Consider the following 21,103-nt stretch of genomic DNA (forward strand, 5'->3'; position numbering starts at 1 on the left):
GATTTTTGGCACACCGGGACAAGGGGGTGGGACGGGAGGAGGCGTTTGCTGAGAGGCGTCTGGGGCATGGTAGATGGCAGATACGTACGGGATCGAAGCTCCAAGGGCATCGAAAGGAAACAAGCACTGTCCACGAATTTGTTAAGACGTTTATTAGCTGGCAACCAGTGATCATACATTATGACGACAGTCACGGCCAAGCACGGACACAGCGCGAGCAGTGTCCTTTTTCGGTAGCCCCACTAGAAGGTACTCGGATCGGATTTCAAACCATTACCATTTCAGAGTTTGGAGGCCTCGCTACAATATATATATATATATATATATATATATATATATATATATATATATATATATATATATATATATATATATATATATAAGGGAAAGAAGTGTATACCTAAGGGCTCGTGTTTCCTTGTTTTAACACAATAATAATGAGATCTAACAGACAGTAATGCCAAGGAATGTACAGAGGAAGTTATTAGAACCAACGGAATGTAAATAGGAAGAAAGAAAAGTGGATGAAAAAATAACCAGCCGTGAGCAGGAATCGAACCTACGACCTTCGAATAACGCGTTCGATGCTCTAACCACTGAGCTACCACAGCGGCCTTCCCTCCATCCCTTTTTTTGGGTTTATATGTGAATTTAGAAGTAGGAGTGACAGTCAGCGCCATCTCTAAGCCAAGCAACAAGTGTGAACCACTCTTTTTATGCGCATGTTTGGCGTATATATATATTAGCCAGGCAGTTCTGGCTAATGGCGAGCGGCGTGCGCGAGCTACTACAACAGCCACCGATCATCATCGCCTTCTTCATTGCCAGCAGAGCGTCCGTTATTCACATGCATTATTTCATTACAATATATATATATTCAGAGAGAGAGAGAGAGAGAGGAAGAGAGAGAGAGATAAAGACAAGACATTTAGAATTGAGCAGTAGTTGTTTGTCCAACAGCTAGCAGTTTCTGACAACTGGCGTCGTAATGCCGAATCCTGCCTAGGCGCCGAGTCAACCGAACGTCATCTTCTTCTCGGCTTGACAAGTACCCTCTGCATCCTCAAGTAACATTCATCTTCTTGACTACATTTTCTCCCCCCCCCCCTCCGGAAAAGAGCCATCGTGGCGATTTAAGGGTAGGAGACGATAGAGGGGTCGTAATATGGTGTAATGAGGTCAATGTGAACAGTCTCACGTCCACGGCGTTTTTGATCAGAAGGTTGTGCAAGTGGCTCTGCGATGTAATTTACAGGTGACATTTGTTTGACCACACGGTAGGGGCCATGATACTTGGAGAGTGTTTCGTTGCTAGACCAGGGCTGGTTGAAGGGATCCAAAGCCAGACGAGGTCATCAGGAGTAAAAGATGCAGGAGGCGTCGAGCTATCGTGATGGTGTTTTTGGCGTTGCTGATCAGCACTAGTGAGGGAGCGGGCAATCTGGTGACACTCTTCCGCGCATTTAGCAGCTTGTGACACCGTCGTCGACTCGGCACCCTCAGGGCGGTATTGGAGAGTGGTGTCCAGCATACAAGAAGGCTCGCGTCCATAAAGGAGGAAGTATTGAGAGAATCCAGTGGTTGTCTGTACAACAGTGTTATGCGCATACGTCACAAAAGTAAGAATGCGGTCGCAGTTGGCGTGGTTGGAAGCTACGTGCTTTCACAGCATATCCTCTAATGACCTGTTGAATCATTATATAATGCCGTTTCTTTGTGGATGGTACGCAGTGGTGGTTCGATGAATCACGTGGAATTTCTTGAGAAGGGATTCAACTGCGTCCGACAAAAACGCGCGCCCTCAGTCGCTGAGCAGCTCACGCGGAGCTTCATGACGTAGAATGATGCAAATAATATGAATGAACTGACGTCACTGGCTGAGGCGGATAGTAATGGTGACGTTTCTGCATAGCGCAGAAGATGATCGATGGCGATGAATATTCGACGATTTCCAGAATGTGTTAGTGGAAGAGGTCCACAGAGATCGATACGAACACGGTCAAAGGGTCGGACAGGGCCAGGTAAGGGCTGTAGTGGAGCTGGAGAACGGGTAATCAGTTTTTCCCGGCGCTAGCAAATGATGCAGGACCGCACGTGGTGACTAACGAAGCGATACATTCTACACCAGTAGTAGCAGTGCGCCAGGTGGGTGTAACTTTTCAACACTCCAGCATGCGTGCTATGTGGGTCGGCGTGACATGAGGCGCATGTATCGGAGCGGAGATGTTTGGTAATAACCAGGAGCCATTGGCGACTTTCGGAGAGATAAGTTTCGTCGGCATATTGAGTAATCTCGGACAACAAAGTGCTGTACTTGACGGCGCATGCTTCTAGGAATGCGTTGCGAGGTAGGGCGACTCAACAACTTGACAAGCAACGCAACCCAGGAATCTTTCTGTTGCTCGCGGCGCATGTCACTGGCACAAAGTGCAGACACGTCGTGGGTACAGGTGAATACGGTGACTCGTCACTGGATGGGAGGGGTGATCGGGACAGAGGATCGGCTTCGGTATGTCTGCGTCGAGATCGATAAATAACGTGGATGTTTACTCTTGCCGACGAAGTGCCTAATGGGCGAGCCAGCCGGAGGGATCTTTCAACGAGGAAAGCCAGCATAAGGTGTGGTGGTTTGTAACCACACTAAATGGGCGCCCGTAAAGATGGGGTCGAAATTTGCCTATGGCCCACACAATGGCTAAGCACTCTTTTTCTGTCACGGAATAGTTGGCTTCCACTTTGGGGAGCGTACGACTGGCGTACGAAACAATGTATTCATAAAATCCTGGTTTGCGCTGGGCGAGCACAGCCCTGAGACCACCAGCATCCATGTGGATTTCAGTGGGGGCAAGTTGATCAAAATGCCGCTGGATGGGGAGGGGGGGTGATGTAAGAAGGTGACGGAGTGTGGCGAATGCATCATCACATTCCGGTGACCACCCGGAAAAATCATGGTTGCCGTGGAGTAGTTCGGTCAAGGGCGATATCAGGCAGGCAAAGTTTCGAATAAAACGACGAAAATACGAGCATAGGCCGAGGAAGCTACGAAGTTTTTTCAGCGTCTTCCACTTAGGGAGCTCGGAAACGGCACGCAGTTTAGTCGGATTCGGAAGAACGCCATCCCTTGAGACGACGAGGCACAAAATTAAAAGTTGCCGAGCACCAAACCAGCAATTCTTGAGCTGTAGACTGGAAGTGTTAGGCAAGTGAGCACTGTCTCGAGGCACTGGAGATGTGATCAAAAGTCGCATGAAAATATTACAATGTCGTCTAAGTTTAGTTTCACAGGCATGTCTGCCATTTGAGGCCACGGAGGATGTCGTCTACCATGTGCTCGAAAGTTGCAGGTGGATTGCATAGCCCCAACAGCACCACGCTAAACTGATATAAGCCTGCAGGGGTAACTAAAGCTGTTTTAGGGCGGTGAGCTTCAGCCATCGGCTCCTGTCAATAACCGGAGTCAAGGTCTAGTGACGAGAACTGGGCTCCTTGTAGACAGTCCAGAGCGTCGTCTATGCGAGGCAACGGGTAAACATCTTTGCGGGAGATCTTGTTCAACCGATGGTAGTCGACGCAAAATCTTCTTGTGCCATCTTTCTTCTTTAAAAGAAAAACGGGAGAAGCCCACGGGCTAATATGGGGCTCAATGACGCCGCGTTTCAGCATGTCATCAACTTATTCGGCGATGATGCGACGCTAAGGCGCCAACGCCCGATATGGACGATGATGTAATGGTGCATGAATGCCTGCGCCGATTCGGTGAGATACAGATGAGGCACGACCCAAAGTTGGTTGCTGGTGGTCGAAGCTTGTGTGGAAGCGCTCGAGGAGGGCCATGATTTCTATGCGCTGCTGAACCGTAAGGCTTTGGTCAATGCAGCGAGAAAGTGCATCGGTAAACGATGGCTCTGACTGTAATGCGGAGCAATCAATGGCTTGATGTGAATCGAATTCGAATGATCAGGAGCAACATGTGAACACAAAATATCAACGTCATCGGCAATGCCTAGGCCCTCTCCACGCAGTAAAACGGAAGGCGATGGAAACGGATTAGAAACATGAATGACCCTTGATCCTTCCTAACTGATGAGAACGGCAAAAGGAATCAGGAAGCACTTGCGGTAAACAGCGGTTTCAGACGGCGTAAAAAAGAACATTCGAGCCAGAGGAGACGTCACAGGAAAGTGCTGTTAGTGCTGATGAGAAAGGAGGTATCGATGTGTCGGTGGCAACAAAAACTTTTGCAGGTGAAGGTGGCGAGTCAACGGCAGCCGAATGACATAACGGCAAGAACTGGACTTCGGCACGGGCACGAGTGGAGAGGAAGTCCGAGCCAAATGTTATATCGTGGGAACACATCGGCAGCACCACAAACTCTACAGCATAAATTATATCAGCAATAACAACGCGTGCCGTGTGAGCAGCGAAAGCGCGAAGTTGTTGGCGACTCACAGTGCTCAAAACAAAGTCGCGAAGAGGCAACGTTACTGCTCTCTGTCTACGGCAAAGTTGCTCATTGATAGCAGCCACTGCGGCACCAGTGTCAACCAGGGCTAAAACAGGTACAATTTCGACAGAGACAGCGATGATATTACACGGCGAAAACAAGGTCTTGTATTGAGTTCGAAAGCTGCGCAGTTCTTGCCTCCCGAACTGCTGTGTCTAGTTTTCCTCGGGGTTAGTAGGGGGAGAGTGTCGTCTCATAGGAGAAGGATAACGGCGCTGAGGGGAAGGTGACCGGCGTCTGTTGAAGTTGTGACGGGCTGGAAGATTATCCGTGGCGGCAGTCAAACCAGAGGTAGCCTAGGTCTCCGTGGAAAGTCATGAGTGTTAGGCCACACGTCCTCAAGCATGAGAAACTCGTGCTGTCAGCAAAACAATGCTACGTGACCAGCAAAACCACAGGCGAAACATATGGGCGGTTGTCTGGAGTGCGCCATGGGTTCTGTAATCGTGTTGTTGGTCGGGAGAACGAACGGGCAGCTGGATGCACAAGCTCAGCTGGTGTGGCATAGGGGCGTGCGGGGATGTAGTTGTTCGCGACAGGCAAATGTCGTGGTGCGGTCAACGCTTCGGTATACGTCAGCAGAGCAGTCACAGTTGGTATATTGGCTGCGGGTAGAACCTCTGATACTTGCTTCGGACCGACTCGCTGTATCAGGGTCGGCAAACTACGGGTGGTGCAGCTTCAAAGATACATGGCACAAGAGACAGCTGGCGCGCGACCTCTTCCTGTACAAACTGCTTCATCTCAAGAAGCAAGGAAGTCTGGTCAGTCGAAGTGCCAGCCACCGTTAAAGCGGAAACCTTAGCACATGACACACTGGCGCGACGAGTATACTCACGCTGTTTCCAGAGCTCGTCGTAGCTTTGACAAAGTTGAATTACGTCCGCTACAGTTTGGGGGTTCTCGGCGGCGAGCATCTGAAAGGCGTCGTCAGTCACACCTTTCAAGATCTGCTTGATCTTCTCGGCTTCCGCCATAGCCAGTTTGACACGCCGGCAAAAGTCGATCACATCTTCGATGTAGCTAATATAGTTTCCACCACTTTGTTGGCCTCGAGCACGCAAGCGTTGTTTAGCACGTAGCATTTAAAGCACTGGGTGGCCGAACAAATCTGCGAACGCCATTCTGAAGGCTGACCAGGTGGGAAGGTCCCTCTCGTGGTTGCGATACCACAGACTGGCGACGTCAACTAATTAAAAATGGACGACAGTAAGCTCGAGCGCATCATCCCATTTGTTGTGCTTTCTCACCCGGTCGCATTCGTCAAACCAGTCTCCTACGTCCTTGTCGTCAGTCCCACTGAAGGTAGGCGGATCGCGTAGGTTTATGGGGCCGGGACAAACAGGAGCCGGAGTAGTCGGAGACGAGGTGGCAGCCTACTGGTCTTCGTTTGTGGAGGGGAGGCGGTTGCGAAGTTCCAGGATTATGGAATTACCCAGCTCCTCCACCAATTAAAACAAGACCTTTAGAAGCAGTAGTTGTTTATTTAACAGCTAGCAGTTTTTGACAGCTGGCGTCATAATTGTGGATCTTGCCTAAGCGCCGAGACAACCGAACGTCATTATTTTCTCGGCTTGACAAGTACCCTCTTCATTCTCGAGTAGCATTCATCTTCTTCACTACAATATATATGGCTGAAAAACGACAAAGAGACACCACCCGTTCCTTGGTCGCCTGTTTTAGCATCCCTCTTCATTGTTTTCTTCTACCTGCTGCCAGTTAAAGCTCAAGCCCTGCGTTGCTCCGTGTCATTGCACTCGGCCCCCAACTGCGAACCTGGTGGTCTGCCGACAGCGTCTCCTTGGGGTGATATTGGGTAATGTGAAGTGGCCAGGTACGGCCACGCTGGCATTTCTCCTGGAAATTTGCCAAAGGAGGTTCCGCTGGCCGACAGTTGCTGTGTCGTAGCGGTCACAGGTCTGGGACGCCTTGGTTGTGCCGCAGCTGCTGGTTCTGTCTATGCCTCACCTTGTCCACTTTAACAGTGGTGCATTCTGGAGGATGACACTGACGATGACGGGATGGTCGGTGCAGGCCTCGTTCATGCTGGGTTCGACGCTGGTGACTTCGAGAAGATGGCATCGTCAGGAAATATGGACTCATGCAAAGTGGCCGCATTATTTGCATATCACTGTTTTTGTTATCCCATCGCTTTTGTGTAGACATTGCTGCCAATTGTGCATTATGCACCGCCACCTGCTAGGGGGGGGGGGTAATTGTATATAAAAAGGAGCTCCGTAACTGTCTCGCCGGGGGAGGACACCTCAACAGCAGCTCACGAAGGGGGGGGGGGGGGTAAAGCAGGAATCGAGAGGATAGGAATAAAAAATAAAGAGATAGAGAGAGAGGAAGGAGAGGGCGAGGCGCAGAGACAGCGAACGACGGAAGGTAGGAGAAGATAGCAAAGATGGAGACGGTCGCAGGAGCCGGAGGACGGGGCACCGCTGGTGAGAGCTCCTGTCGGCGACGGGAGATGGCGTAGGGATAATCCAGTCGGCCAGAGCTACGTCGTCGTCTGGGACTGGCGTCAGGAGTTGTCGTAGGACCAGGCCATTCTGCCAAAGCTGCACTGTCGTCGGAGATCGCGAGGGCACAACCGGTCGGCACGAAATCCAGGGAGCCCACCTGCTGCACTGAGCGACGACGTCTGTGCTGCTCGCAGTGTGTCAAGGGGCGTCGACGTGTCTGTGTAGTCAATCTGCGAGCCCTGAAGCACAGTTCAAACTAATCGGTAGAGCTTGTAAGATGGCAAATGCCACAGGGGCCTAGGACTGAGGGCTCCATCTTCGCCGGAAAAAATATTTCGAATTTCGCATTCATTGCGAGGTAACACGTGCTCTTGCAGTAGTGTCTTTGTCAAGCTAAGGCTAAAGCTGCTGATTCCTATAGTTCCGCGTGCAGTAGAGCCTTCTTTGTCGGATGTCATGTCAATAACTGCAGGTATTATCTCCACTGGCAGGTCTTCGCTGACAGTGACTTCTTTCTGAATAAGCACCTCAATTTTTTAAAGGAGGCGACGCTCAAAGCGTGCGTGGCAAACGTCCACCTTTAGCATAACATCTTTTTACGCGAAGAGTCCGGGAGAAACGTGGTACTCTATTTGTGAACTGAACCCAATCTGCTAGTGTATATTGTTTGGTTTTTATAAAATAAAACATCGTTGGTCCTGACGAAGTAAAACACTGAGGCAAGTATTTGCCTCGTGACATCACAGTTTGGCTTTTTTACGCAGAAAGTTTTGAGAGCAAGTGAATGTGTGATTCTGTGTAAACTTAGTGAGGTTTTGTTCCGTTATTTTTGCTATTGCTTTAAAGCGAAAGTGTTTTGTGCCGGGGTCCACCAAGACTTCAGTGACGGATTTCCGTCATGGAAGTGACGTCGAAGAAACTACGCACGATCAAAAGATTAAACGTTCTGTCACCGGAAGTCGAACACATTATCTCTGGTTCTGTGACTACACGTGCCGGGAACGCTATTCACTGCGCCGACGTCACATACTTCATACGCGTTAAAAATACGCCTTTTATATTTAGCACTGTCCTCTCACAGTGCTGTTGGTAAAGTGTTGTAATTCATCATGACCATGGGATCTGCGATCAGTTCCTTCAACGCGTCGCTTCTAAGCGTACGTCTATTCAGCACGTCCCTAGTAGAACATTAATTTTGTCAACGCGTTAACGAGCTTACCACAAGTATGCCACAAATATCGGTGTCGCTCATAGCGTCCATTCATGCCAAAAATAGCTGTGTGACACTCGCTGGCTTCGCCTACCAGCAACTCCGCCTCCCCACTTACGCTCAGCCAGCAAATAATCGCGGCCGGCCAAAGGGAAGACAGGACGCGCGTTGCCTTTTCCTCTGGTTCGGCAGTGATGTTCAATAACTCCAACACGCTGCGAGTAGCTGACCTCAGTCCAAGTTCGACGTTTGTTCAGTCATGCTCTTCTGGCAGTCACATCGCTTTCTCTGATTCCGTTCTCCCCGTTAACTACTACAGCTATACCACAAGCATCTACGACATCAACGGTTTGTTGAATCAATAATGATGGGCGTTAGTCATCGGGATGTAGATGTATGACTAAGCATTTGCGTGAATGTATCAACGTTAAGCGATGCTGTAGTTGTCAAACACCAATAAACATGTGCAAGCTCTCCTATATCCATGTTCATAGAACTACTTCTGTAAATACGTGTTTTACTTTCGCGTTTTACCGCTTCACATATGATTGATGGAAGAACCAGGTTGTTCTCAGTAATCCATGATCTTATCAGTGCGTAAGTTACAGACTACGTGTGCCCTATTATTCGCACGTGCTCCCATCCTTGCTACCCGGTGCAGCTGTACTCACCTGAATTGCTGTTACTGCAGTATGCAATAATCTTCCCCGTGTTTCTTAATAATTTTGTATTTTGAGCCTTTCATCAAAAAGGTTGTAAACTAAAAGCTTTTTGTTGCTTTCCAGATGTCATGCAGTGACACCTTCAACATTGTTGCATCCCCTAGTGATATTTCGGTTTTTTTGTAACTTATCTAGCGACGGTGCATTCCTTGCTGTTTTAGATTAGTATTCTTATCTGCCCGGTGCTCTTTTAAGCACTGTGAAATGTAGCCATGGCATTGCGGGAACTTCGAAGAACTATTGCCAGGAGACGTCAAAATCGTTCAAGTTTTTGAGAATTTAGGCGTTTACTTTCAAGAAAACGATGTCTTATAAAGAACCTAGAAGTAAGTAACTAGGAGATACACATACTTCACGTCAACAGTAGCACAGTTCAACCGGCCATTATTGGTGAAAGCAACTGTCATCCAGATGCCAGCATGCACTTTTCTACGTAGCACACATTGCCCTACTACCTTGCCGTGTAACATGACGCCTTACCTCCATTGTGGGAGCTTTCCTCTGGGAAGGAAACCAACAACAGCTCAAAGCAAATTTTCACAGCTTCCCACAAGCCGGAGAGTCATTCGTCTCCCAGACAAACCAACGTGCACTAGAGCACTGGATGCTAAAACAACACTGAAGTTCTTCGACAATGGAAATTACTTCCGGTTCAGACTAATAATGTAATCAATACGTACACTAAAATTAATTTCACGGCAACTCATTAGATTAGACCACAAACAGAGATTCTGCTACAGTTTTACACAGCCGCTATTCACTTAAAAAGAGCAGTCGAATCAATGGGTTCCAACAGTCTGAAAGTTGTTCCATCACAGAAGATGAGCGGAATAGAAAGTAGTAGTTCATTTAGCAAAGAGGAGAAAGAATAATTCCGCACGACAAAAGGGAAATTACGGCGTTGAAATCACGTACCTGACGAAGTGCGCGAGTTTGACTGGTTCGGAAGATAGAGGGCATTGCCTACTGGTGAGATGTTAGCATAATAGAAAGTCGTTCCAAATGACATCTGCCCCAACTTCGGGATAAGAGTGATGGCCCTACATGCTATTTAGAGTGCTCGGCGGCGAAAGGCACATGATGTAGCACCTCTTTGGCTTTCACACAAGCCATGATAAAATCTAACGGGAGCTGTTCGCAAAACTAGACTTCACAGTGATCTTGTACGTACCATGGCGGCGACGTTGTTTAGCAAAAGCAGGCCGCAAGTCACAAGGGTGCCTATCCCACATTCCAGAAATACGTCTAATTCTGTGAAATTACCTCGATGAGCAGCTGCAAACAAGCGGTAAAAAGGCTTTCCTTTGACGATGACGCAGACGTTTCTTCAGAGTAAAGAGGGGAGTGTTCAAGTTTCCCTGTTGTTCCGTTCTAACGAAGTGCACTTTCTAGTACGCTTGCAATAACATTCTCTGAATAGTGAACAATTGGCTCCATTTTATTGTTTCTTTAACTTCTACAGGTTTATAAGCACACAGATCAATTCGTATTGAGGTGCTCATTTTTGAAATGTGTGTACACTTTTTACTTGCTTTTTTTAATGCAGAATGTACACTGACAATAAAACTTGCCCTTTTTTTCTTCGCTGAACGCCGACAATTTGTCTTGCCTCTAGTGGATGGTGGTCGCCGACACCATATTTTGGTTGGCATGGCTTCACTCCTGAGCAATAATTTTTACTCCAGCAATCTTTAAAACCTCCTCTTTATGTGACCAGGCCTAGGAAACAACTGCTTATTCCACGAGACAATCTATTTGTTTAGTCGTGGAAGCTGTCGGTTGTCATACTTGGGGGACTAAGCGGTGCCTCTCTGGGGTTTTTAAGTTGTGTTCGAAAGTAATTAGTTCAAAATTTAGCATAAAATAGTTTTGGATAATGTACTTGAAAAAGGGTGCTAACATTATTTTTTAATAGCCATGTTAATGGACGTTAATAGCTGGGGAGTCGTACACTTGTGGAATGAACTGTGCTTAAGGGCACCTCCTAGTTTGAGCCTTTAAGATGAAAGCCATCAACTAGGCATCTCCGTCAACACCCAATTATTCTCTTTTAGCAGGATCTTTGTAACTAATGAGGTTCCTTGTAAGTGTGGTGTAACTCCCAAAGGCGTTTCTGAAACAGAGCATTAGTAGTGACTTACATGACGCCATCCGGTGGGTACTCAAATACCACCAGGGTCGAATCACCGACATATTCTCCCGTCTGAGTACCTTTGACGCACTTGCTCTGGCCTCCTAAATAAGGGTCGTTTTCGAAGTCTCGATGTATGAGATGCCATGACTGCTCCAGTGGGAAGCACTAGAACATACGCAAGGACAACATTCACGACGACTGAATGAATATAGGAGAGGTAGAGTGTTAAATATAAACTACATCCAGCTTTCTGGATGTAGTGTACAGTTAAAGCATGTCCAGTTTGCTACCTTACACATGGGGAGGAAAATAAAGGAGTAAAAGAGGGGAGAATCGAGACCCACACCAACGCACATACACATGCACACAATGCAGCGTTTCACAGGCGGTCGCCCAATTATTTTACCATCAAATAACAGCAGAAGAATTTTTTTATCTTATTATGCACCGTCGATCATTTTTGCGGAATGAAAAGCAAACAGCCCCGCAAGCATCAGTGAATACATTGCTTCTGTCTATTCACTATCTTCTAAAACAAAAACCGAAGGTCACGCAACCACATTGCGATGAAAGCTAAACGCTGTAGGCCCGTGTTCTTGGATTTAAGTGAACGTTAAAAACAATACCAGCAGGTCCTCGCTCCCGGAGACCTCCACTCTCACCTCCCTTATTATCATACCGTGGTTTAGGTAAGTTAAACACCAAAAATGGTAATCAATAATAACTAGCTTGATCGAAGAAGTACCAAGAAAAAAATTTGGACAACTAAGCGCACAGCTGCTGCCAAGACTGGAAATGGCGAAGCTGGTGGCTTTTTTCTCTTTCTTATCCTATCATTTCATTTCACACTCCGTTGGTACCATATCGTTGCATATGTGATTTTGCTATGCTGTGCCCTTTTCCATCCTCCTCACCCTTACTTCCCTTGCCTACGCCTTGCTGCATCACATACATACATTTTTATGGTGTGCTTTCTACCTCTTCCTTTATATCCATCTTCCTATCTTTCTTCGCATTCAATGTCGTCTGCTTCTTTCCATCTTTTTCCTTTTGTCTATTTCTGTCTTTTAATCTTTCACGATTTCTTACTTTACCGATTTCCCTCCTTTTATCATTATATTTTTTCTCGTTCTCTCACAGATAGCAACGGAAACATATGACTCCCATACATTCTTGTTCTGTTTGCATATCTAAATATTCGAATGGCTACGACTCTCGCCGTCGGACCGTGGTTGGAGTATAGCAGCCTGTTTTCGGACTCCACCTCACCACACAACTTTATTTGGATTTACTCATTTCTTCCCATCCTCCTCTTCATTTGTCTTCTCTCCTTTTTTTTTCGTTTTTCCTCCAACACCTTGCCAGGTGACGCATGGTGGCGTTCATGGCTTGCCGATCAAAGGTGCAGTTTCTGCGAACGCCACCGCGCCTATAGCTCTAGCTTAAACAGCTCCATTGTTTAGCGAAAGCATGAGAGCCCAACCACGTTAACGTTGTTAGATAAGATGATTTTGTTAATCTCCCAGCACGTTTGCTAAAATGTCGTAACGTCGTTTTTACTAGTCTAGAAGAGGCCGTTCATTATCATCATTGTTTGCTTCTCACGAGCTGCCGCTCGCTCGGGGGCACGAATCCATCTATTTTTTATGTTCCGTTGAAGAGCGTTCTTTCATACGTGTTGTCTTTTGTCCTGCACGACAGCCTGGTAGCCGGCCGACCTTGAGGTCTACAACATAAAAGACTGTTACTGACTTTGTTGGTTCCCTCTGTAGGCAGGCATGATTTAACAGCGTGTAAGGCGGCTTGATGTTATAGCGCTCCGCGTGTGGTATTTTTCTGTCCGCCTTTAAAAATGCTTCCGCTTGGGCTGGTTGGTATGGCACTCTGAAGTGTAACGATCGGCGCGCTGCTTAGATGAACAGAGATGATTGACGCAAGACCGCAAGATGGACAAAGAGCTTGAGCAAGGTTCTTGGCCGTTTTGTGTTTTTGTATCATTGGCGCACAGACAATCACTTGCAGTGGCACTAGCTCGCATAGGTCGCAGACCGGTGACGGTGGGCATCACTCTGCAATGTCGTCCAGAGAGGTCGTCGCGAGTAGAGGTGACGAAAGCAGTCCTCAGCTTCTTGACGGCAACGCACTCGGACTGGCGCTTAAATTCTAATAGTGTTAGGCTTACTGTGACGTGCGATATAAGAGCACGGGCTCTCCTCTCTCTTCCTCTCTCCATTCATCAAATTCCCTCTACCCTGTCTTCAGTGCAGAGTAGCGTACCAGTCGCGCTATACTGGTTAAAACCCCTGCCTTTCCTTACCCTCCTGTTTTGTTTTCTTCTGTTGTATCACTAGGCCATTCATTCGTCTCTGTTCATTCGTCTCTGTTCACCAATGCAGCGCATCGTCACACATTGGAATGCTGCTCGCACTCTCGTTTGTGTGTATGTGCGTGCGTGCGCAGGTGTGTGTGTGTGTGTGTGTGTGTGTGTGTGTGTGTGTGTGTGTGTGTGTGTGTGTGTAAGCGCGCTTTCTTTGCCCGTATACATGAAAATAACCAAAAAGAAGAAGGGGGGTAGTCCGTATCACCAGGAGGTATAACGGGCTCAAGCCAATCTAACATAAGTGTAGAGGGGAAATTTCGAAAGTTCATTGTTTTTTATAAAGCCAATTAGTTCAAAGATATTAACCCGGGTAAAACCTAATGAGTATGTGTGTGAGTTCACGTTAGCAAGCCCGCGCGTTAGGTTTCAACATCTCACCCAATCTCCTGTTGTGTTATGCTTCCTGTGACTGCCTAACGCGATGATATTGCCACCAATGCTTGCACTTTATTTTGTCTGCGTGGACAAATTCTGCCAGAAGCACCATCTGCATTTTATTTGTCGATCTTTTTCTCTATATTGTACATGCAGGAACGTTAGTAAGTCAATTGCGTCACCCTTCCACGAAAGTATAATGGCCACCAAAAAGATTCCACATGTCCATTTAAATAGAATCATCACGTAGCAAGCAGTGAAAAAAGCAAAATAATTTTCATAGATATGAAGCTTGTTCATAGCATTCTGTATTAACATACTTGCTTGCTACTCAGTAAAATAGCGAAATTCAGATCAAGTTAAATAAACTCATATTTTCAAAAGCCATCTCGAAGGAGGAGGAGGAAAGAAATAAGCGAAATAAATGGGGGGTTAGCCACTTCTTAGACCAACTGGCTATTCTTTGCTGGGCAAAGGGGAATAAAATGTCATAAAAAATCATTACCTATCCACGAGATGAATGATGATGAGTAGGGTGAAGCGGAGGGACGGACAGCCGAAAGGACAGACGCATGGACGAACGCATGAACGGGCGGAAGCATGGACGAACGCACGGGCGGATGGACGCGTGGATGAACGCAGGGACCGAAGGATGCATGGATAGACGCACGAGATGACGTACGGACGCATGGACAGACGGGCGGAAGGATGTATGGGCGGATGCGCGGATGAACGAATGGATGCATGGACGCATGCACAAACTTAGGGACAGACGGGTGCATGGACGGACGGACAGATAGACGAGAGGATGGAAAAACGGACGCATAGACGTACACACAAATGGACGCACAGATGGACGGAAGCACGGATGGACGGAAGCAAGAAAGAACGGGAGGATGGAAGCGCGGACGCACTGAAGGACGCTTCGCCCCACTCATCATCATTCACTCCATGGATATGCGGTGATTTTTATTATTTATGACACTAGAAGTACCTCCTCTAGTATCGTGCCATTAGCATTTTTCAACGTATATGCATTTCGTTATATGTACAAGTACCACACTGTACGGCTGGTTCAAGAACTAACGAGAGGTGTCTACATGTGATTACGACAGGACGCTCAGCCCACGCCTTAAGGAACTTCCCCCTTCAAAAAAGTTGTTACAAAAACAGGCAGAGAAGACTAAAGATAACGAAAAAGAAGAAGCAAAATAAGGAGGATATGACACTAATGGCTCTCAGTAAGGCCAGCTGTCCGCAAAGAAACGCAATAAAGCTTTTAAAGCTTTCTGAGCTTAGGATGGGCTCAGCCAATGACCCAGAATCTTTTGTTTCGACAAAGGCCGATCATCTATATCTATAGAGCTTCGGAAGCTCTTGTCTTGGCGCCTTGAAACAAATAGAGTCGCACAGAACGTAAGCTATTGTTTCTTCACTGCTGCATTTATTGCACGTAGAGGTGCTAGCCTTTCCAATAAGAAAGGAGTATGTGATCGTGAAGGCCACACCAAGCATCTAATGAGCACAGCAAAACCCGTTTCAGGATATACTCTAGCACACCGAACTTTGTGTTCAGCAATTTGACGACACATGAAAATTCGTCGCAACAGCTATAAAGGGTTCAGCCTGTATCGTGTTTCCGTACTTTTTAGTTGTGATTTTTTATACGCAACCGCAACTTTATTTTATTTAGGTACTATATATACCTCACCTTGTTTACGTCTCTTCTTCCTTTACTGTTACTGATTAGCAGGTGATAGTAGCTAATACCCACTGGCAATAGTGCGGCAATATTGGCAACAGTGGGAATAGCAACAATGTCCCAATCATAAACGTTTCCTGGAACGATGCAGTTCATCTGAAATATTTCTGGGCTGCACAGATTCTCTAGGAGATTAAAAATTGTAAGATCGTGCGCTAGTGAGTACGTCGTATAGGAATGCTTCACGACAGCACATGAATGGAATATGAAAAAGTCACTGCCGTATCACGCCATCTACGTATACACCATACGTCACAAAAAAATTCGCTACCAGAGATATTACTGCCATACACCTGTCCAGTTATCCGGCACTGCGAAAAGCTTACTGCATTTACGAACACAGGAAAAGCTTCACACCGGTATTTCCGCCATCGTGTGTAGACTTCTTATCGACGTTCTTGTAATTAGTTGACAACCCGCCAGCTCATCGGCCGCAAAGCAGTGACTCCTGTTTAATAAATAAGTGACATGCGAGACAGACAACTCAGCGTATAAAAAGGTCTCATGCTAAGCGACCCTTCTCCTACCCCCGCCCCATTAAATTGCTTTCAAATTAAATTGTTTCAAAATTACACTAATACATTGTCACAGTGAGAGAATGAATGCAATAAATATATTTACAAAACATACAGGGAGAGTCAGAGACAGCTGCAGCAAAGATGGAAGAACAGCAGCAACAACAACACGAGTATGGTGGCTTTCATCGTCTTCGTCGTCTATGATGCTCTTTCGTTGCCGATGTCGTGTAACATATAACCCCCCCGCCACTGGCAGCGCCGTCTCGGCGCCTAATGGTGAGTAGGATCATATGCGGATATGTATGGTTTGAGGCGGGTCACGTGGACGACGTCAGTAGCGGGTGCGGACGACGATGACTGACTGTCAACGGAGCAATCTCGCATGTCATATCGGTAAGCCGGCGTAAAACCTTGTAAGGCCCCGAGTAGCGAGACAGGAGCTTCGAATAGAGGCCAACGTGGCGGCATGGTGTCCAGAGGAGGACCAATGAACCTGGAGAGTTGGAAACTACTCTGTGATGGCTATCATAGCGGGCCTTCTGAGAGAGCTGCGAACCAAGAAGACGTTCCCGAGCGATTTGGCGGGCCACTTGAGCCCGAGCAGTGGCATCCCGGGCGTACTCGGTAACCGTTTGCGTAGCTGATGGGAGAAGAGTCTCGAAGGGTAACGCTGGATGGCGGCCGAACAATAGATAGAAGAGGGAGAAGCCAGCGGTGTCGTGGTTTGACGAATTGTACGCGAATGTCACATAAGGCAAAGTACTATCCCAATCAAGGTGATCTTTGGAAACGTACATGGAGAGCATTGTTGTCAATGTTCGGTTTAGGCGCTCGGTAAGACCATTTTTTTGTGGGTGATAGGCCGTAGTGAGCTTGTGACGCGTCGAACACGAGCGAAGGATGTCGCTTACTACTTTTGAAAGAAATGAGCGACCACGATCAGTCAGCAGCTGTCGAGGAGCACCATGGTGAAGAATTACGTCATTCAAGAAGCAAGAAGTCCGCGACGTCAGTGGGACAGCTTGTCGGTAGCGCTCGCGTGATAGCGTATCTTGTGGCGCAATCAGTGGCTACGGCTATCCACTTGTTTCCAGTCAGAGAAATTGGAAATGGTCCAACGAGATCAAGACCGACGCGGTAGAAGGGAACGGTGGGTATGTCTATTTGTTGGAGTGGACCAGCTGGTGGCAAGGTGGAATGTTTGGAGCGCTGGAAAGACTCACATGCAGCAACGTATCGGCGCACAGAACGGTAAAGGCCTGGCCAGAAGAATCTACGCCGCACGCGATCGAACGTGCGCGTGACCCCGAGATGTCCCACGGTTGGGGCGTCGTGAAGCTGTTCAAGTACAGCGGAACGGAGTGTCGCAGGAACTGCGAGTAGTAGCTCTGGTCCCTCGGCGCTGGTGTTGCGTCGGTAAAAAATGCCATCGCGTAGAACGAACAAGTGTAGCGACGGGTCTACGTGGGGCAAACGTAGACTCTGCATGATAGACCGCAAGTGGACATCTATGAGCTGTTCCTTGCGTGTCGGTGAAAGCCGACATGGCGAAGACACAAGGGTCAGAATCATGTGCTGAAAGGTCAAGTGGGCCCACGGGGTGACGGGATAGACAGTCGGCATCCTGGTGCATTAGGCCAGATTTGTATGCCACGTCGAAGCTGTATTCTTGCAGTTTCAAGGCCCAACGTCCAAGTCGTCCAGTTGGATCTTTAAGGGACGACAGCCAGCACAAGGCATGGTGATCTGTAATTACCGAAAAGGTGCGGCCAAACAAGTATGGTCGAAAATTTCCGACTGCCCAGACTAGTGCGAGGCACTCACGCTCTGTAATGGAAAACTTGCTCTCCGAAAGAGAAAGGAGGCGACTGGCTTAAGAAATGACGCGATCCTGTCCTCGTTGCCGTTGGGCGAGAACAGCACCAATTCCGTGTCCGATGGCATCGGTACGAACTTCAGTATGGGCTGACGGGTCGAAATGGGCCAAGATGGGTGGGGAAGTAAGTAATGTTGTAAGGGTGCTGAAGGCAGTTGCTTGGTCAGTATCCCAATAAAAAGGCATGTCCTTCTTCAGTAGCTCCGTAAGTGGTCGGGCGATGTCAGCAAAATTCTTCACGAAACGTCGAAAGTAAGAACAAAAGCCGATAAAACTCCATACATCTTTTGCGAAACGTGGTATGGGAAAATCTTTGACAACTCGAATTTTGTCAGGATCAGGTTGCACGCCTCGAGCAGTGACAAGGTGGCCCAGCACAGTGATTTCCCGACGGCCAAAGCGACATTTGGACGAGTTGAGCTTTCCGGAAAACCTCAAGAACAGCTGTTAGGCGGCTAAGGTGGCTTTCGAATGTAGGTGAAAATACTATGACGTCATTGAGATAGCACAGGCACGTGGTCCATTTGTATCCACGTAGGAGAGAGTCCATCATCCTTTCAAATGTAGCTGGCGCATTACACAATCCGAATGGTATAACCTTGAACTGGAAAAGTCCATCCGGTGTGATGAATGCGGTTTTCTCATGGCCTTGATGATCGACAGAAATCTTCCAGCATCCTGATCGCAAGTCGATAGATGAAAAGTAGGCAGACCCACGTAGGCAGTCGAGAGCATCGTCAATCCGCCGCAGTGGATACACGTCCTTACGTGTTCCTTTGTTTAAGTGACGGTAGTGTACGCAGAAGCGCCAGCTGCCATCCTTCTTCTTGATTAGCACGACCGGCGATACCCATGGACTGCAGGAAGGTTTGATGACGTCTTTTATGAGAATTTCTTCAACTTCGTGTTGGATAACTTGTCGCTCAGCATTAGACACGTGGTAAGGACGTCGTCAGATGGGGCTGGCGTCTCCAGTGTTATTCCTATGAGTTACAAAGGATGTCTGACCCAAAGGGTGGTCATCAAAATCAAAGATGTTGCTGTAGGATTCCAGCAGGTGCTGGATGTCAGCTGTCTGTGCTGGAAGAAGGTCCGGAGCGATCATCTTGTCGATGGAGGCATCCGCTGCGCTCTTCGAGGATGAGAAAGGAACAAGGGACGAACAAGAATCGGCAAAAAACGCCGAAATGGCAGCATCTATAGAAGAAACTTTTGCCAAAGTCATACCATCTGGGATAACTTGAGCGCACCAGCTGAAGTTTAGGATCGGAAGAGATGCTGTATTTCCCGTGACTGTCAAAAGTGTGTGAAGCACGGCAACATTTTTGGCCAGCAGAACGTCAGCATTAGGTGTCAACATGTAGTCACCATCGGGAACGGGAGGGACAGATCGCAGGTTCACGTAAGTAACGGCTTGAGGTGCTAGGTGAACGTGATCTGCAGAACACAGACGGGGTTGAGCTGGTGTTGGGTCGTCATGGTAACACGGTAAATCAAGTTGAAGCATGCTGGTTCTAGAATCAATAAGGGCAGAGTGGGCGGATAAAAAGTCCGTGCCGAGGATAAGTTCATGGAAATATTTCTCGAGCACAGCAAATAGCACTGTCGTGGAGCGATCAGCTACATTTATACGTGCGGAGCACATTCCAAGCACGGGAAACGTGCCGCCGTCGGCGACGTGAATGAGTGGCACTGTGGGTGGCGTTAAAGCTTTCCTAAGGCGGCAACCAAGTTCTGAATTCATCACTGATATATGAGCCCCTGTGTCCACAAGTGCAACAACGGGTGTGTCATCTACTTTAACGTCAATAAGGTTGCGTCGAGTCGGCAGCATGGCAGAGGATTTGGCGGGCAAGTGGTCGATGCAGCATCACCTCCGGGAGCTGCATCGTCTAGTTTTCCCGTGGCACGTGGTCAGTCGGCGACGTTGGTCGGTGAAATTGGGGTGAGCGAGACGACGGGACGACGGGAGAGCGGTGAACGGGACTGGTGAGCATGCGGAGATGGAGAGCGATGACGATATGGCGGCAAAAAAGGAACGTCTTCACTGGTGGCCTGAGGTGACTCCCGGTAAGTTTGAAAGTGTCCATGATCCCTCTCTGGCCGATGGGTGTACCCATAGGATGCCTGATGCCAATACCACCAAGTGTTACAATGGCGGGCCACGTGTTCGATACGGTGGCAGTTGAAACAAATCGGGCGATCGCCAGCAGTCCTCCACTCGGCTGGATGGCGAGGGCGCGCGCCGAAAGGTTTTTGCTTTGGGCATACGAAACAGGGGGTCGACGACGGTTGATCGGCTGAGAGGGAGCTGTAGTGCACTCGGAGGCTAGTCAAGCATTGGAAAGCTCTTGTCGCACAATGGCATGTACCAGTGGCACCATCTGTGGGCTACAGTCACAGGCATGGGAGCACGTGGACGCAGGAGACAGAGCTTCAAGTTCACGTCTGATGATCTTGGTCAAGTGCTCTGCAGTTAACGGCGTCTGTAGTGTAGGCCTGTCTTCGCACGGCCAGGTTGCTGCTGTGTTTAGTAGTCGAGTGAAATTATGGGCGATACGTCGACTTTTTGCGGCCTCCAAACGCTGGTACTCCTTGATGATGGCATCGACCGTGTTGCAGTCCTTGCATATGAGAAGGTTGAATGCATCATCTGCAATGCCTTTCAATATGTGAGCTACTTTTTCAGTTTCTTCCTTACCGTTGTCGGCTTTTCGGCAAAAGGCAAGCACGTCCTTTATGTAAGTCACGTAGGACTCTGATGACGTTTGCGCACGAGATGCCAACTCCTTCTTGGCCGCTGCCTTTCTGCCAACAGCCTTGCCGAAAAGGGCGCGCATCTTTTCTTTGAACGCATCCCAGCTTCCAATTTCACCTTCGTGGTTCTCGAACCACACTTTTGCTGTTCCTTTTAAGTAGAACAGGATATTGACTAACATAAGAGTTTCATCCCAGCGATAATTCTTACTTGTACGTTCGTACAACGGCAGTCATTCTTCTATGTCGACATTATCCGTGCCACAGAACGTGCCAGGATCTTTTAGCTGCGGAAGGACAACAGTTGTTGTTGTTGTCACCTCTGCGGGAGCCAGTCCCTGGTTTGCCATGGTGGAAAAATCCATGCGTCGGCCACTGCGGAGCTCCATTATATCAT

General features: G+C 48.0%; 1 protein-coding gene across 1 annotated transcript in view; it reads right to left on the minus strand.

The window, feature by feature from the left end:
* LOC119159888 (uncharacterized) overlaps positions 1–21,103 on the minus strand; it is a 45,641-nt gene that overhangs the window by 20,650 nt on the left and 3,888 nt on the right. The window contains exon 2 of the mRNA XM_037412698.2: positions 11,046–11,203. Within this exon, the coding sequence (XP_037268595.2) occupies positions 11,046–11,203 (158 nt within the window). The remainder of the gene's footprint in view (positions 1–11,045; positions 11,204–21,103) is intronic.

The sequence above is a fragment of the Rhipicephalus microplus genome, unplaced genomic scaffold (genome assembly GCF_043290135.1).
Source record: "Rhipicephalus microplus isolate Deutch F79 unplaced genomic scaffold, USDA_Rmic scaffold_21, whole genome shotgun sequence".
NCBI classification, from domain to species: domain Eukaryota; kingdom Metazoa; phylum Arthropoda; class Arachnida; order Ixodida; family Ixodidae; genus Rhipicephalus; species Rhipicephalus microplus.